Raw genomic sequence first — 18,547 nt, forward strand, 5'->3', positions numbered from 1 at the left:
TCCTACTTTTTGGATAGGGAAACTGAGGCCCAGAGCACTAAGTAACTTGCCCAAAGCCACTGAGCCAGTGAGCAACTGAGCCAGGATCTGGAGCCCACCAGGACTGATGTCATAGCCCATCGTCTTGGCCACCGTGCTCTCCTGCCTCTGTCTAATGGCTTCAGTCCAGAAAATGAAAGCCGTTGAAGGCTTTCAGGGAGAGGGAATTTAATGCAGGGAATTGGTTACATACACGATGGAAGCAAATAGATGCCAAAATGGGAATAGAGAGGCCACTAGAAATGAGCAAGAGCAGGCCCCAGGCTCAGGAGGGAGGTGGTGTTTTGGGACCTGGGACCTGGGACCTGGGACCCAGGGCTCCTGACCGATGCTAAAACCACAACAGGCCTGCCCAAGGCAGCCGCAGCCTGAGGAACCACAGAGAGCAGAGGGAGGGGACAAATGCCCTGGCTCCCCCACATCTTCTGCCCTCCACTCTCCTACCCACCAGACCTGCCCAGCCCCCATGGACACAAAATGTCTGGGGATGGATCTAGAGGAGGCAGGCTGTGTCCTCACAAAGAGATGCTTCCCAGGAAGACAACCCCTGACCTGATCTTGAGAAATGAGTAGGAATTTGCTGGCAGAATAAAGGACAACTCCCCAGAAAGGGAAAAGGTAGGGGGGGAAGCATAGAGTTGGTGATGCTGGGACAAGCTGAGACTTGGTGCCATGGAGAACAGACACAGCTGCTTGTCCTGCTGGTAGGCCACCTGCACCTATAAACACCTCTTGGGTTGGGAGACCCCCCTTTTAGGAGCCCCCACCTCCCACCATAGAAGCTTTCTCTCCCGGTCTCCCTTTCAGCCAGGGTGGAGGCAGGGACTCTTGGGTTCTGCCTATGAGACAGAAGGTGCTGGCAGGTGACCCAGGTTCTGACAGACACCCACAACCACACCCTGAATCAAAGCCATTGTATCTCCACCAGGACACACCTGCAGCCTGCTCTGGCCTCTGCCCCTGGCCATAGCATCTCCTGGCCTGGTTTCCTGTCCCCCCACAGGATCCAGGAGCCACCCATCCCCTGCCTTCCCTTTTCTCCTTCAACCCGTTTTTGTTTTTGTTTTTTTTTTAAGATTCTATTTATTTATTCTTGAGAGACAAAGAGAGAGAGGCAGAGACACAGGCAGAGGGAGAGGCAGGCTCCCTATGGGGAGCCCGATGTGGGACTCGATCCCAGGACCCTGGGATCATGACCTGAGCCAAAGGCAGATCTGGGACAGGGGGATCAAGACCGATGCTCAACCACTGAGCCACCCAGGCGTCCCTCCTTTAACCTGTTCTAACCGATGTCTGTTGGCTGTTACCAAGAACCCTGACTGGTACACTCCTTTGAGGAAGGGAAGTATGAAATCAGGAATACAGTTTCTCCCTTAAGAGGATCCTCAGCTTTTCCCCTAAATACTTTATTACAGAAATTTTCAAACTTGAATATACAGAAATACGGAGAGTTTTGTAATGAACACTCATGTACCCACCACCTGGATTCTTTTATTTTTAAAGATTTATTTACTTATTCATGACAGAGAGAGAGAGAGAGAGAGAGAGAGGCAGAGACACAGGCAGAGGGAGAAGCAGGCTCCATGCAGGGAGCCCGATGTGGGATTCGATCCCGGGTCTCCAGGATCATGCCCTGGGCCAAAGGCAGGCGCTAAACCGCTGCGCCACCCAGGGATCCCCCACCACCTGGATTCTATAACTAACACACATCTATCCGTCTTCATCGCCCATCCATCCATCTATGTGTGTCTCCATCAATCCATCACATTTTTTAGATCAGCTTTTAATCTACAAATTGTGTCAATAGTTAGGGTTTATTTTTAAGAATTTATTTATTTATTTATTTGTTTATTTATTTATTTATTTGAAAGAGAGAGCACAAGTTGAGGGAGAGAGAGAAGCAGACTCGCTGCCGAGCAGAGAGCCTGACGTGGGGCTCGATCCCAGGACCCAAAGATCATGGCCAGAGCCAAAGGCAGACACCCAACTGACTGAGCCACCGAGACACCCTATAGTTAGATTTTTAGGCTAAAATTATAAGTTTAAAAAGACCACATTTTCTAGACAGTTCTCTAATCTTCTAAATAACCAAGCCAAAGCAAAAACAGGAGCACACACATTAAGTAGAGAATGTGTCTTTACTGTGAAGTACACCTTTGAGCAGAGTCGCACCCCCGAAGCGTGCAGGACCTATATTATGAAGCACACCTTTGGAGTTCTTGGGCTTTTTCAAGGTGTATGCACCATTTCTTTATATAATTCTATAGAATTATAAAACAATTCCTGGTGAGAGTCAGCATGTGTCTGGTTAAGAACAAAGATAAAACTCCACTGCCTGTGAACCCTGTCTCTGGGACTCCCTAGTTCTGCTGGGCAGGTTTCCTAACCTCCGGGTGATGCGATCTCCCTGCTGACAGCAGGTGTAACAACAGGACCTACTTCACCGCGGTCTGCATTAAATGGGCACAGAGAACAGGGCCAGGCCCTCAGAAACCTTCTGCAAAGGTTCACAGATGACTCATGATAGTTCATAGCCGTTCCTGTTATCACAATGAATTGATCGTATGCTCAGTAGCTTTTCCCTCTTTGGGTCACCTATTCCCAAGAGTCCTAAGTCTCATCAGAACACCTATTTGAGATAAACCATTTGGAAACTGCTGTCCTACCTCAGTCACTAATTAATAAAGTGCCTCGGGCGCTTGCTGAGAGCTGACTCCAGCAGGGCAGGGGCTAAATCATTTAGGACTTTTTTAAAATTATTTTTTTTTATTGGAGTTTGATTTGCCAACATATAGCAATAACACCCAGTACTTTAAATGACAGTGTAAGGAGCCTCTGTCCTGGAGCGGCTAAAGGGAAACCACTTATCTGTTCAGGTACAGTAGCCGCTGTAACAAGTAGTCCCCTCCACATGCATGTGGGCGCACACACACACTCACACACAAATCACCTATATGGCTTAACCTAGTAAAATCTCCTTCCTGCTTGTGCAAAGCCCGCTGTAGATACTGTCCACCATCATTGTCCTCCAGTGGTGATTCAGGGACCCCCACCACTCCTTCCATGGAAGGGAGCCCTTCCACATTCCGCGGCCCGGGTCTCCTTGCCCACTACACCTGCCTTGGGCAGAGCTGGGGGCTGCTGGGGGCCTTATCTGCACCTTACAGGCTTGCAGGCTGCTCCAGAGCAGAGTAGGGCTAGAGAGACAGGCCCTGACTGTGCCCCCAGCTCCGAGCTGCCTTTGTCAACCTGCAAATTCCCTAGACGTGTGGGACCATGCGGAGACCACCGTGAGCACTCAAGGAGGGGCTCTCCCGTCCTGGAGGACGGGGGACCTGAGCTGAGGGGGCAGAGGGCACACCCTAGAGCCCGTGGCCACCTCAGCTGATGGGTGATCCGGCCCTTTATCGCCCCGTCGTCCTCCCCGTCTGCTGCTAGGCCCCGCCATTCCGTGTCTTACCCTAAGAGTCATTCACCCTCTGAGTAGTGATCCTCAAGCCTTGGCCAGCATCGTCTTCCCCGAGGCCGGCACCGCGCACCGCGCACCCCCCACCCCATCGGCTTTCGGCTCCAGGGGGTGCAGAACAGCGGCCCTCCTAGCGTCGGCGTTGTCGGCTGCTGCTGGCCCCAGGAGCAGCCCCTCGGGCAGGGGAGGGGTTTGTGTGTGCCCCCCCACCCCGGCAGAAAGGACAGTCGGTGCCTGCAGCACCTGCATCCCCAGGTGCACGCGGAAGAAACGAAGCGGGGAACGGAAGGAAGAGAGCAGGGAGTGCGGAGGAAGGAGGGCGGAGGAGAAGCCTCCCGCCCCAGGCCGCCCCGGGCGCGTCCCGCAGACCCTGGCGCTCTGACCGCGGGGCCCGGGCTCTCAGCGCCGGGACCGCCCGCCCGCCCCCCTCCGCTCCCCCGGGCGGCCGGGACCCCGGGGCTTTGTGACGTCAGCGCCCGGGCGGCCGGGGAGATTGGTTGCCTTGGCGACGTAAACCGAAGGCCGGGCGCCGAGAGCCGGGAGCTGCGGCGGCGCGGAGGCTTCGAGCTGGCCCGGGCGCGCGGGGCCGGTGAGTGCGTGGGACTGGGGGCGCGGGACGGGGGCGTGCGGGGCGGGGGCGCGCGGAGGAGGGGCGGGGGGCTCGCGGAGGAGGGGCGGGGGCGCGCGGAGGAGGGGCGGGGGCGCGCGGAGGAGGAGCGAGGGACGCGCGGAGGAGGGGCGGGGGCGCGCGGAGGAGGGGCGGGGGCGCGCGGAGGAGGGGCGGGGGCGCGCGGAGGAGGGGCGGGGGCGCGCGGAGGAGGGGCGGGGGGCTCGCGGAGGAGGGGCGGGGGCGCGCGGAGGAGGGGCGGGGGCGCGCGGAGGAGGGGCGGGGGGCTCGCGGAGGAGGGGCGGGGGCGCGCGGAGGAGGGGCGGGGGCGCGCGGAGGAGGAGCGAGGGACGCGCGGAGGAGGGGCGGGGGCGCGCGGAGGAGGGGCGGGGGCGCGCGGAGGAGGAGCGAGGGACGCGCGGAGGAGGGGCGGGGCGCGCGGAGGAGGGGCGGGGGCGCGCGGAGGAGGGGCGGGGGCGCGCGGAGGAGGGGCGGGGGGCTCGCGGAGGAGGGGCGGGGGCGCGCGGAGGAGGGGCGGGGGCGCGCGGAGGAGGAGCGAGGGACGCGCGGAGGAGGGGCGGGGGCGCGCGGAGGAGGGGCGGGGGCGCGCGGAGGAGGAGCGAGGGACGCGCGGAGGAGGGGCGGGGCGCGCGGAGGAGGGGCGGGGGCGCGCGGAGGAGGGGCGGGGGCGCGCGGAGGAGGGGCGGGGGGCTCGCGGAGGAGGGGCGGGGGCGCGCGGAGGAGGGGCGGGGGCGCGCGGAGGAGGAGCGAGGGACGCGCGGAGGAGGGGCGGGGCGCGCGGAGGAGGGGCGGGGGCGCGCGGAGGAGGGGCGGGGGCGCGCGGAGGAGGGGCGGGGGGCTCGCGGAGGAGGGGCGGGGCTCGCGGAGGACGGGCGGGGGCGCGCGGAGGGGCGGGGGCGCGCGGAGGACGGGCGGGGGCGCGCGGAGGAGGGGCGGGGCTCGCGGAGGACGGGCGGGGGCGCGCGGAGGAGGGGCGGGGGCGCGCGGAGGACGGGCGGGGGCGCGCGGAGGAGGGGCGGGCCCCGGGCACCCCGCAGGGCCTCTCTGCAGGCTTCCTCCCTCGGTGCTAGACGAGCGTCAGCACAGACGTAGCTCCCAGCCGCCCGCTCCAACCTGCCCTCCGCAGACCCGGCGCCCGCCGCGCAGCCCCGCCGACGCGGCCCGATTGCGCTCGGCCGCCCGAGTGCTAGCGGAATGGTGCTGGAAGGGCTCAGGCTTTGGAGCCAAGGAATTTCGGGCTGGAATCCCGGCTATGGCCCTTGCTTGCTGTGTAACTTTGGACACCTCGCCGCACCTCCGCTTTACTTCCCCCTCTGCACAATGAAAGATTCATTCAGTGAATAGTTAAGAAGCCGCAAGGCCACGCCAGGCGCTTGGATGAGTGCGTTGGCTACCAATGAGAAAAGACCCCTGTTCTCTTGGAGCTTACATTCGAGGGGTCGTACGCAATGCACCGATTTTTTTAAGTGATGAATCAGATACTGGTAATTGCAGAGAAGAAAGTAAAGAGGTCATATGGAGGGGTGGGGAGAAGGAAACCAGTTTGGATGGAGTGGCAAGAGAGGGTGTCTCTGAAGTGGTGACATGAGCTCAGAACTGAAGGGAAAGGACCTTCCTCCACAGCGGGTGTGGGTGAACAATTTTTGGCTTAGGAGATGTTATATGCAAAGGCCCTGAGGCAGACCAAGGCTGGCATGTTCTAGAAACAGAAAGATTAGTCAGGGCAGCTAGATCTACGTCAAGGAGGGGAGAGAGGATAGGCAGGGAGCTATAGGTGTTGGTCACCTGGTGAACCCTCAGTAAAAGACAACTGTTCTCAGCCACCCAGGGGAAAGGGGAGCTTAGGGCCTGGGGATCATCTGGCTCAAGCATTGTGTCACTCCTCAGGTTGGAATCGCCTTTAGCCAAAACCAAGTTTTGCAACAAGCCTTTATTCCTCTGCCCAGATGTCCAAGATAGTACCTACCATGGTCTCCAAGGACATGATTTACAACAGTAAGTATGGGGCTGGCATGGACTCAGAGGCAAAGACGGGCTCGGGAGCCTGGGACAATGACATCCAGACTTAATTGAGAGCTAAGGTGATTCAAAACCAGGCCATGAGGCGGAAATCATAGATGTGCCAGTTCTCTGGAAACTCCATGTTCTATTTCCTAGGGCTGCTGTAACAAAGTGCCACCACTTTGTTGACTTTAACAACAGAGATTTGTGGTCTCACAGTTTTGGGAGCTGAAGTCCAAGACATGGGTGTCGTTGGCATTGACGTTGATTCCTCCTGAGGGCTAGAGGAAGTGTCTGTTCTAAGCTCTCTCCTAGGAAATTTCTGGTGGTTTGCTAGCCATCCTTGGTGCTCCTTGGATTAGAGACGTGTCCTCCCTAGCTCTGCCTTCATCATCACATGGCATTCTGCCTGTGTGCATGCCTGTTGCCCATTTCCCCTTTCTTTAAGGCCGGGAGTCATATACGATGAAGTGCCCACGCTATACTCCAACATGACTTCATCTAAGTTATGTCTGCAGTGACCCTATTTCTTAACAGGGTCACCTTGTGAGGTGCTGGAAGTTAGGCTTTCAAGTATTCAAAAACGATAATTGAGTGGGTAGGGAATGCAGTTCACCCCAAAGCAGGCTCTGTGGAAGTGGGTCGCTTTCATCCTCTCTGCAGCTGTGGTCACTGGGCCGAGCCCAGAGGTAGTACCAGCTGGCCCCAGGCCCTTATGGGAGATGCCCTGCCTCCTCTGAACTCACACATCTGCTGCCAAGTGCTCCTGCTGGGAGGCATGGAGGGAAGCTACGGGCGGGGGAGGGGGGCGGAGGGGGGGGAACCTCTGGGGGCCCCTGGGGCTGAGGTGGGCAGAATGGGCAATGCTTCCTGCTGTCACCTGGCTCTTAACTGCTTTCGTCTTTTTTTTTTTTTCTTTTTTTTTTTTTAGAATTCAGAGACCAACCTCTAAGGGCCAGTGGGTTCTCTCTATTTATTTATTTAGTTAGTTAGTTAGTTAGTTAGTTAGTTATTCATGAGACACACAGAGAGAGGCAGAGACACAGGCAGAGGGAAAAGCAGGCTCCCTGCCAGGAGCCCCATGCATTACTCGATTCCCAGGACCCCGGGGTCACGCCCTGAGCACAAGGCACGTGCTGAACCACTGAGTCCCCAGGGCTCCCCCTGTCTTCAGCTTTTAATTCAATTTAACTTTGAATTAGGTAAAGGATTCCCATGGTTCAAAATTCAAACGTCTTCAAAGCCCCTTCTTTTGTGTGTGTTTTTTTTAAAGATTTATTTATTTATTTATGATAGAGATAGACACAGAGAGAGAGAGAGAGGCAGAGACACAGGAGGAGGGAGAAGCAGGCTCCGTGCTGGGAGCCCGATGTGGGAATCGATCCAGGGACTCCAGGCTCACGCCCTGGGCCAAAGGCAAGCGCTAAACCACTGAGCCACCCAGGGATCCCCAAAGCCCCTTCTTTTGAAAGGCGCCACCTGTCCCCAGATAGCCAGCACCCCCTCCTTGGAGATGGCCAGTGGCACTTGTCTCTCATCTCCTTCTACACCTGCTCCACGCACATGCTCTGTGCACACAGGCAAATACCTACAGATTCGTTAGGTACAGTTTGTTCTTTTCTCACACAAACAGTCATAAGAAACAGGCTTCCTGTGCCTTGTTTCTTGCACTAACCCCATAACATTGTGGAGACTCTTCCTTATCAATACACCAAGAGTTCCCTTAGACTTCTGGTGTTGCGAGCAGAACAGTGATCCCATAATGTGAGTGTACCTTGATTTATTTAACCAATCCATATTAATGGGCATTTAGCTCATTTCAAAATGTGTTGTTTGTCATCGCCTTTGCAGTTGTGTGCTCAGTCACTCTGCTCCAGAGCAAATTGAAAAATGAAGGAAGGCTGAAATGGAATTACCAAAAAAAAAAAAAAAAAAAGATAGCTTTGAAATGTTTGCAGATAACAAGTTTATTTTTTTTATTTTTTATTTATTTATTTTTTTTAGATAACAAGTTTAGACACACACATATACACACACAGCAATGCAACATAATTTCACTGTCTCAAGACTGCTGAAGGCCTTCTAGACTCTATTGCTTCATCCTGCAGTACCAAGAGGGTAGTTACATGGGGTGTACCCTGTAGCCCTGGAGAATGGGTATATCACTTCCCTTGGCAGTGACATGCAAACAGAGGGTATTCCCTGCCACGCCGAAGCTAAGTGCCAGGGTGTGGGTTGAGGGTCTCTGCACTTGGGAGGAAACCAGGCCAGGCAGGCACGGCCAAGTGGACAGACCCACAGCAAGCGCAGGCCAGGCCAGCCAGGGGCACCTCGTCAGGCAGGCAGGTGAAGTCACCCTGGATGAGGGTGTATCAGCCAGGAGCTCAGACTGGGAGCTTTGTTGAGCCTGACATCCTGGGTTCAGTTGCAGAAGCTGGGTACTACGGTAGGGGCCAGAAAGACTCTGAGCCCTTTGAGAGAAAGAGGGGCTTAGGGACTCTGGGCCCTGAGCCCAGGCCAGGTACAGAGAGGGTTTCTGGACCCCATCCAAGAACACCCCCACTGAGGTTTGGAGCACTGGAGTCTGACATACTCATTGGAGCACAGCACTTCTGTGAGTCTCAGCTGCCTCATCTGTGAAATGGGAGCAATCCTCAGGCTCTGTGAGCTGTAAGGAGAGACACAGGTTGAGGGCTCAGTTCCGTGATACTGCTATCATTAGTGTCTCCACTCCCACTATTATGACACCCACCATCCCACCTCTACAGCCTCGGCTAGCCTCCCAGTATGTGAAGTCTGAGCCGGAAGGAGATGCTCAGAGTCCACATGGAGGGGTGGTTAAGGGGTCAGGATGAAAGACTTAGCTGCAATTGGACATCAGAGAAGTGAGCTCTGGGTTTGTTCTTCATTCACAAATCCTTATTAAGTGCCAGCTGGATGCAGGCATGTGTTCTAAGCACTGGGGATTCAGGGGCAAATAAAACCCTCCCCCTCGTGAGACTTACATCATGACGAGGGAGACAGACATTGCAAAGCAAACAGCCAGTCTCTACTTACAACAGCCAAGAAGCAGTAGAAAGGAAACCTACTGGAAGCTTTGGGCAGGGAGTATAGGGTATAGAAATGGGAGAGGTAGTCAGGGAAGGCCTCTCAGAGGAGGTGACATTTGAAACCTATCAGTAACAATCCCGAAGGATGGAAGAGGGGGAAGGGCATTCTAGGCAGGGGGGTGGGCCAGCAAAGGCTGAGGCTGGTATAAGCTTGCAGTGTTAGAGGAAGAGACAGAGGCCAGTCTGAACAACTTGGGTAGGGCCATACAGACCATGGGGAGGACTGTCCAGTTCTGTTAAGATGCTGAGAGGGGTTGCACAGTTTCTGGGTTTTATGACTTCGATCAGTAAGGATACCATGGTCTGTGACACAGGCAGAGGGGCTGGTTCACCATAGCCTCCCTAGGGACCCCAGGCAAGGCCTTACCCCCAGTGCATAGGGTAGAGGACACATGATAGAGACCTGGCCAGGCAGAGGAGCCAGTGAAAGCCCAGACTAGACCCAAGGCTCCCTAGTCAGGGCTTGTGGGGCAGCGTCTGCAGGACCATGCAGACAGTTGGAGAGAAAAGCAATAGACAGCTCCCTCTCCGAGCTGTCGATTCCTGCCACTCCTGCCACTCCACTGCCCATGTTCCCTGGCCCAGCCAGGTCACTACACTCCCCTCAGCGTCTTGGCCCTGCTGTCCCTCTGCCCAGAGTGCTCTCCCCCTAGGTCTCCCCATGGCTCCCTCCTCCACCTCCTTTAAGCATTTATTCACATGTCACCTTCTGCTTTATTGTTCTTGCTATCACCTTCCACCTCCCACCTGCATCCCCGTTCCTTGTTTCTCTCTCCCCAGTAGAATGTAAGGTCCACCCAGGCAGAGGTGTTTGTCCTGCGTGTTGCTGTCTCCCCAGAGCCTGGCACATAACAGGTCCCCAGTAAAATTCTGTTAGCTGAAAGCTTTCCCCTGAAGTTCAGGAATAAGCCAGGATGTCTGTTTTCACTGCTATTCAATACTGTGGGCTGGAAGTTCTAGCCAGAGCATTTATTTATTTTTAAAAGATTTTATTTTTAAGTAATCTCTGTGTCCAGCCAACATGGGGCTCAAACTTAGAACTCTTCTGACCAAGCCAGCCAGATGCCCCGTAGCCAGGGCATTTAGACAAGGAAAAGAAATAAAAGGCATCCTTAGGACGCCTGGGTGGCTCAGTGGTTGAGCGTCTCTGCCTTTGGCTCAGGTCGTGATCCCCCGGAGTCCTGGGACCGAGTCCTGGGATAGAGCCTGCTTCTCCCTCTGCCTGCGTCTCTGTCTCTCCCTCTGTGTCTCTTGTGAATAAATAAATAAAATCTTAAAAACAAAAGGTAGGAAGGAAGGAAGGAAGGAAGGAAGGAAGGAAGGAAGGAAGGAAGGAAGGAAAGGAGGAAGGAAGGAAAGGAGGAAGGAAAGGCATCCAAATGGAAAGGAGGAAGTGAAACTATCTCATTCACAGATGACAGGATCCGACATAGAAAAAAATCCCCAGGAGCCCACAAGAAAGCCTCTAGTGCTCATGAATGAGTTCTCCCAGGTTGCGGGGTGCAAGATCAAAGTGCCAATGTCAGCTGTGTTTCCACACCCCAACATGGAAATTAAGAAGCAATTCCATTTACAATGGCATCTGAAAGAACGGGAGACCCACGTATGAGGGGACGTCATGGGAGATACTCATTAGGGTAGGAGCGATCCGGGAATCAGCCTCTCCAGCAAAACAGCTGCTGAGCTGGCAGGAACTGTTGGAATCCAAAATGGGAACTCTGGAGCCTAGAACGCATGCAGTTTCCAGGCAGAACTTGGGGGGAGGCTGGGAGACTTAAGCCAGTTGTGGCATCTTGTGGAGCAGCCTCCAGCCTGGCAACAACAAGAGGGCAGCCCGCCTTCCTGGCGTGGCTTGCTGGTGCCACGGTGGATGATAAGGAGCTCTTCTGCCCAAACCCACTGTGTGTTTGGTGGCTGAGAAGCCAGGACTGAGGCTGGCCATTCTGTTCGTTCACCACCAGGAGCTCGAGTAACTTCCCTGCCAGTCTGTCCATAGGGACCTATCTCTAAAGAGACAGGACCTTCCCTCTCAGGCTTTCGGGACACAGACATTTAAAGAAATCTTTAACAAAAGATTAATATCCAGAATATATAGGGAATTCCTAAAACTCAACAACAACAGCCACAACCAAGAACCCCACTAAAAAATGGGCAAAGGAGTTGATAGACGTTTCTGTAAAGAAGATCTTCCAAAGAGCCAATGAGTCCATGACATGGTGCTCACTATCATCAGTCATTAGGAAAATGAGCTATCACCTCACACCAGTAGGAAAGCTATGAAAAAAGAAACCCAAAGTAAAGGGTTTCTTTCTTTCTGTCCCTACGTATTTCTTTCTTTCTTTCCCGACTTTCTCAGTTGGGAAACTGGAATCCCCATGCACTGCTGGGGGGAATGTAAATAGGTGCACAGCTGTGGAGAATGGTAAGGTGCTCCCTCAAAAAAGTACAGCTAGAATTACATGATCCAGCCATCCATGTCTGGGTACATTCGCAAAATTATTGGAACCCCAACACTGTCTTATTTGTGTTTGTCACAAGTCTCCAATGTAGGCTCTGCTGCAGCACAAGTAAACATTGGCCAGCAGACACCAATGTGATGATCTCCCTTGGTCCCCCCTGCCCCACCCCCACCAGCTCGCGGAAAGGCCTCAACACCAGCCCAGACACTGCTCTAAAGACTCCTCTGCCCCCCGCCCCCACACTTCCCCCGCAGAGACCCAGCTGCCATTTTGACATCACCAATCTGGTGCTGGGAGCTGGGGACGGACAGGCATGGTTCCTGAGGTTTGAAAATGTGGATTTCACTTTTTCCTAGATAATTCTCTTGAGGCAAGGGGGGAAAAAGCAAAAATAAACGGTTGGGACTACATCGAGATTAAAAGTTTCCGCACAGCCAAGGAAATAGTCAACAAAAGTAAAGGCAACCTATGGAATGGGAGAGCATATTTGCAAATGGCATATCTCATAAAGGGTTAGTATCCATAGTATATAAAGAACTGGTAAAACTTAACACCCCAAAACCAAATAATCCAATTTAAAAATGGGCAGAAGACATGAACAGATATTTCTCCAAAAAAGATATGCAGATGACCAACAGACGTGAAAAGATGCTCGGATGGCCCTTGGCCTTGGCCAGGGCTGAGCTCGCCCAGAGCAGGTGTTCCCTGAGAGGCAGGGCGAGCCCAGACGTCTTCTGTGACCTCACCTCCGAAGTAACGTGCTGTCACTTCACAGTTGGCCGCACCAACCAAGCAGGATCCAGGGCTGGGGGCAGTGCTGATGGCTGAGTTCCGGAGCCCAAGGACCCTGGGGCCATTTCCGGCAAGGGCGCCACTACCCTGTAAACACAGGTCGGGTTTGTGAATCGTGTTGGAAGATGTCCTGCCCCGGGGGCACCTGCGGGGCTCAGTCCAGTGGAGTCGACTCTTAATTTCGGCTCAGGGTTCGGGGCCACATCTCTCCTCGGCCTCCTCAGACAGGGTGTGCGCAGGGCTCCTGCTGTTAAGAGCACCAGTTGGCCTCCTTGCTTCCCCTCGGATCAGTCCTCCTGTGGACCCTCTGTGTCCTGCGGGTCCCAGGGTGGCCCCTCCTGAGCACCGTGCACCTTCGTCCCCAGGCAGCCCGTGAGGGCGGCCCGGGCCAGGCTGCGCTGCCAGCGGCTTCCTCGGGCTGCCCTGGCCACCCTCCGTCTCCATCCACAGGGCCCGTTCCATCTGCTGGCTGGGGACACATTTCCGTCCTCACTCTGCCAATTCCCAGGCCTTCATCCGCAGTGGCCTCTTCAGAGGCCCCGTTTGGCGTGTCCCACGGGCCCCTGAACCCAGGCCTCTTGCTCCATCCAAGCCCCTGCCTCCCTTCTCTGGCACCTCAGCAGACGGCACTGGTACCCAGGTGTTCGTACCTAACAGGTGGGGTTCTCCCCATGCTCCCTTCTCCCAGAGCTCACATCCCATCAGGCACCTAGCCCCTGGGCTCTCCGGAAAAGCACTGCATCCACCCTTCCTCCAGCCCCCGCTCCCACCCTTGTCTAAGCACCAGCCCTCTCCTGTGGGCAGCGGGGAGGACAGGCTTGCCAGGGTGTAGGGGAGGTGCCCGTAAGTCCCAGAGTGAAGGCTGAGATGGTGGAGACCGGGGGCCCACGGTGGGGCCCATCCCTCTCTCACGCAGGTGGAGAGCAGAGAAGTGGCTCCCCTGGCTGCTGCAGTGGGAGCAGGTCAGCAGGTGGCTTCCCTGGAGCTGCAGGAAGCAGCGGGCAGGAGGATCTTTGTGTGCCCTGAGCCTACACCTCTGCTCCCATGGCTGGGGGGATGGGGTGCTAAAATTTTACCACTTTTTATGAGGACACTGCACCCAGCTCGCCTCCCCCTGTTTCTCCCAGAGAATTTTTCTACAAGGAGGCTTACATTTTTAAGACTTTTTAATTTAAAATTTGCAAGAAAGAAACAGGAAATTTTTTTTTTTAAGAAACAGGAATTTTTAAAATGTATTTAACCTTCATACGCAGAATTCCTTTCTAAGCAAGACACAACTCCAAAGCATTTCACTAAAGCAAAGATGAGGATGTCCTGTAAGGAAAATACATGACAGACAATCCGAAGGGAGCTGTCATCTGAGCTGGAGCAAATATATCTTCGCAGCTCTGACAAAAGAGCTAGCGTCCTCTAATAAAGGTTCTCCAGATCATTTAAGAACTAGGACATGCCAGGCAGAGAAAAATGCTCCCGGGATACTGACAGATTGAAGTGAGGGGATAATTAACATCTGCAAAGCCATAATAGTTTCCGTAATGAAGACAAATTATGAAGTGCAAATTAAAACTGAGATGCATTTATCACCTATCAGACTGACAAAATTCCAGGTGTGTGGGAAACAGTGCAACTCAACGCAGTGATAGACAGTAACCATCGACCAGTTTGGAAATCGCATTGGGCTGGAAATAGCCTCAGGACCCACCAGGGGAACCTGGCTAAGGAGCAGCGACACTTGTATATAGGCATATAGGTCTTTTTTTTTTTTTTTTTTTAAAAAACTTTTAAAAAAATTGTGGTCACCTATATGTACATAACAAAATGTACTCTTTTGAGCATCTTCAAATATACAGCTCAGTGGTGTGGGAAGTACATTCACCTTGGTGTGCAACTGTCCCCACCGTCCATCTCCAGAACTTTTTCACCTCATAAAAGTGAAACTCTGTCTCCATTAAATACTCCCCATCCCCTTCCCCAGTGCCTGGTGCCCACCATCCTACGTTCTGTGGGTAGGAATTTACGGACTCCAGGGCCTCATAGAAGTTGTCCTTTTGTAAAGAAGATGTGGTTTATATATACAATGGAATATTCATTCCTCAGCCATGAGAAACGACAAATACCCACCATTTGCTTCAACGTGGATGGAACTGGAGGGTATTATGCTGAGTGAAATAAGTCAAGCGGAGAAGGACAAACATTATATGGTCTCATTCATTTGGGGAATATAAAAAATAGTGAAAGGGAATAGAAGGGAAGGGAGAAGAAATGTGCGGGAAATATCAGAAAGGGAGACAGAACATGAAGACTCCGAACTCTGGGAAACAAACTAGGGGTGGTGGAAGGGGAGGAGGGCGGGGGATGGGGGTGAATTGGTGACGGGCACTGAGGGAGCCACTTGATGGGATGAGCACTGGGTGTTGTTCTATATGTTGGCAAATGGAACACCAATAAAAACTAAATTTATAAAAAAAAAAAAAAAAAAAAAAAAAAACTAAATTTATAAAAATAAAAAAAAATTTTTTTAAATTTTTAAAAAGAACTTGTCCTTTTGTGACTGGCTGATTTCCCTGAGCACCATGTCCTGGATGTTTGTCCATATTGTAGCGTGAAAGCAGATGTGTTTTTCAGTGAAAAGCAAAGGGGCATCTGAGAATGTGCATGCATAATCCCTCCAGGCAGGTGAATAAAGATCCATTTGGTAGTGAAGGCTTCAGGTGAGGACTGCTCATCCTATCAACATGTCATATCAGTGTTCATCATAACACATTAAACAACATCGTTAAAAATCTCTGCTGTATATGTGCTTTGCTTTTTCAATTAAGAAAAAAGCTGGGGACGCCTGGGAGGCTCAGTGGTTGGGCGTCTGCCTTCGGCTCAGGGCGTGATCTTGGAGTCCTGGGATGGAGTCCTGCATCGGGCGCCCTGCATGGAGCCTTCTTCTCCCTCTGCCTGTGTCTCTGCCTCTCTCTCTCTCTGTGTCTCTCATGAATAAATACAATCTTTTTTTTTTTTTAAGGCTGAATTTTATTAGAATTTGGGTTTGGTTTGGGTTTGGGTCTATTTAAATATCTATGGTATCTTCTGATCTTTATGATGTGATTAGTTAAATGTTGCTACCTGGAAATTGAACCACAGAGTCACTAAAATGGAAAGTACTGACTGAGCAAGCAGCCTGTGCTCCTGAATGCTCTGCAGGTCTCCCTTCTCCCTACCACCTCCCCTCTCCTTCCATTACATATGCAGCTTGATCTGCAGGCACCTGAGTTTCCAGCCTAGGCCCTTGACCTTCCCTGCCCGCCACGGGACAGCTCCCCTCCTCACTCTCCCCACACCTGGTCACCCAGCTGCTCAGGGGCCACCCCTAAGCATCCTACCCCCCACCTTTCAAGCCCTGCCTAGCCTTCATCACCCCAGGCCTCCTCCTCCAAGCTGGTCCAAATGGACCGGCTTCTTGAACTCCCCACCAGAGCACATCCCAGGCTCTCCAGCAGCCCCCACCCTCCACAGCTGCATAGACTGTAATTTCCAAGTTACAATAATTTCTGGGTTAGGGTAGGAGGAAGTATCAGGCCAAATGCTTCCTTCTGTGTGGGTATCAGTTGAAGGACAAGGAAATGGGTGTTTCTCTGGATCTTCTGTTGCAGTCTTGAGGGAAGCCCTGGGAGGCTCACAGCAAAAGTATGGGCAGCGCCACAAGACAGAGGGCTTGGGTCTGTGACCTTCCTATAAGACAGACTTGCGTTCTTTTTTTTTTTTTTCTTAAGATTTTATTTACCTATTTGAGAGAGAGCAGAGCAAGAGAGAGCACAAGCTGGGAGGAGGGGCAGAGAGAGAGGGAGAAGCAGGCTCCCTGAGCAGGGAGCCTGATGTGGGGTCCCATCCCAGGACCCCAAGATTATGACCTGAGCTGAAGGTAGACGCTTAACCCACTGAGCCACCCAGGTGCCCTTCCTGCACTCTTCTTAAGGAGCAAATGGAAGGATGCAAAAGGGAAGGCACAAAATATGTCCCGTGTGCCAGGCACATGTACAGGTGGGCCCTTTTCTTGCACGGTTATCACAACTTGCCCAGCAAAGTCAGCATGATGGTCTTAGATTTGTAAACAAGCTCAGAGAAGCTGAGTGACTTGCCAGGGCCACTCAACAGGCAGGCAAGGATGCTGGAGCCAGGGCCTCTCCCCAGCCTCATGCTATGCTCACAGCTTCACTTTTCTCTCTCCTCAGATAACAGCCTAGAGTCCACAGAAAACAGTTCTTCTTCAATCACTGAAGAAGAAAAAAAGGAGAAACATGGGAAAAAAGGTAAACATAGCCCTCAAGCTGGGAGCTGAAGTCTAAGTTGGTGGGAGTCAAACATCTCCCCTGGTCAACATAGTCTCCAGGGCCAGTGGCAAAAGGAAATGCTTCCATTTGCATTAAGAATTGGGTTACTGAAAAAAAAAAAAAAAAAGAGTTGGGTTACTGAGACCTGAAATAATAGTACATAAACAAAGTAGGATTCATTTTTCCTCTAGTAATGGTAAATACAGGAGGCAGTCCAGAGCTCCATGAGGCTCTACGAAAAGCAGTTCTAAGAAATCAGATGACCAGGTCCCAAGTCTTTCTGCTCCGCCAATTTTAGCTTTAGGGTTCTCAACTGCAAAGTGATCATGTGATCACAAAATGGCTGCTGCGGCTCCAGCCATCACATCTGATTTCAGACAGGGAGAAGGGGTGAAGGGAAGAGCAAAACTGCCCACCCCTCAGCCAACTCAGCCATCCCTGGAAAAAGAGTCTTCCCAGAGGCCCTGCCTGACAATTTCTGCCTACATTCCATTGTCTAGAAATTTGTCGTGTGGCCATCAGTATCTGTAAGAGAGGCTGAGAAGTATAGCTTTTCAACAAGGCACAGGGCTGCCACCTGTTAAGAGGAAGAAGGGTGGGCAGCTAGCTGCTTGTATTGCTTCCTCTGTGCCCCTGCACTGCTGTTCCACCTCTTGGCTCTCCCCCCTGCCCCCAGGCTTGCAGGCCAGTCTAATCCTCCTACAGAGGGGTGCAGATGTGAGTGTGTTCCTGACCTGCATCTCCCAGGCTGAGCTCCCACCCCTCAAGCCCCCACCCCCTTTTCCTCTTTCGGTTAACGTTGACAGTCCAAACCTGCCCAGAAACAGAGACTAAGACAAAGTGAACTCAGATGCCCATCACTAGACTGGACAGTAGAGAGGATTTGCCCACATTTGTTGCATGTATCCTTTTGCTTTTTTTCTTTTCTTGTCTTGCCATAATTTTTATTTTAATTTTTAAAATTAAAATTTTTTATTCTAGTATAGTTAACATCCAGTGTTATGTAAGTCTCAGGTGTACAATACAGAGATGCAACACTTCCCACATCACCGGGTGCTCATCCTGATAGGTGTCTTCCTTAATCCCCACCACCTGTTACACTCGTCTCCCCCCCTCCACCTCCGCTCATAATCATCAGTTTGTTCTTCATAATGAAGAGCCTGTTTCTTGGTTTGCCTCTTTTTTCCCCTTTGTTCATCTGTTTAGTTTCTTAAATTCCACTTGTGAGTGAGATCATATGGCATTTATCTTTCTCTACTGACTGATTTTGTTTAGCATAATACCCGCTAGGTGTCCTTATTCTTATCCATTTATCTATCAACGCACAGTTGGGTTGCTTCCATATTTTGCCAGAATATTTTAAAGTAAAATTCAGGGGTGTCATTTCATTGTTTTATCCCTCAATATGCATTTTTAAAAAATAGGGATGTCTCCCCGCAGGGCCACAAGGAAATTTCCCAAGTATCTCAGAAACGTCTTCCTATAGAAGGTTCATTCTAATCAGAAATCAAATGAAATCAGATGGCCTTCACTATCTTTAAATCTAGCAGAGCCCCTCCCCAACATCCTTTCATTTTCTGACTTACTGAGGAATAGTGTTACCTTCTGGACATTCTGTAGAATGTCCCCTGTTCTGATGTGTCTGTTTGCTTCCTGGTTATTGTCATTTATTGAAACTGTTTCTTGGGTCCTCATATTTCCTTTAATTGGACATCACCCTACATGCTTGACAT

At 52.5% G+C, this 18,547-nt stretch overlaps 1 protein-coding gene and 1 long non-coding RNA gene across 7 annotated transcripts in view; one reads left to right on the forward strand and one right to left on the reverse strand.

The window, feature by feature from the left end:
* Nucleotides 1–2,158: 2,158 nt before the first annotated feature.
* On the reverse strand, nt 2,159–4,015 carry LOC112660297 (uncharacterized). The gene is made up of 2 exons (XR_003136829.3): nt 3,500–4,015; nt 2,159–2,300 (listed from the first exon to the last, which is right to left on the reverse strand). It is a non-coding gene; the product is annotated as an uncharacterized LOC112660297 (long non-coding RNA).
* The window catches only part of CFAP100 (cilia and flagella associated protein 100), a 52,706-nt gene continuing 38,098 nt past the window's right edge, over nt 3,940–18,547 (forward strand). For 2 of the 6 annotated variants that reach the window (XM_025447816.3, XM_025447834.3), the window contains exons 1-3: nt 3,941–4,094; nt 6,021–6,128; nt 16,716–16,793. In XM_025447816.3, coding sequence (XP_025303601.1) covers nt 6,080–6,128; nt 16,716–16,793 — 127 coding nt within the window. In that variant the 5' untranslated portion in view covers nt 3,941–4,094; nt 6,021–6,079. Of the gene's footprint in view, nt 4,095–5,285; nt 5,618–6,020; nt 6,129–16,715; nt 16,794–18,547 lie in introns of those variants that run through there. The other 4 variants (XM_049098555.1, XM_049098556.1, XM_049098557.1 and 1 more) reach the window with 3 other exon arrangements.

This window comes from Canis lupus, chromosome 20, assembly GCF_003254725.2.
Source record: "Canis lupus dingo isolate Sandy chromosome 20, ASM325472v2, whole genome shotgun sequence".
Classification (NCBI taxonomy): domain Eukaryota; kingdom Metazoa; phylum Chordata; class Mammalia; order Carnivora; family Canidae; genus Canis; species Canis lupus.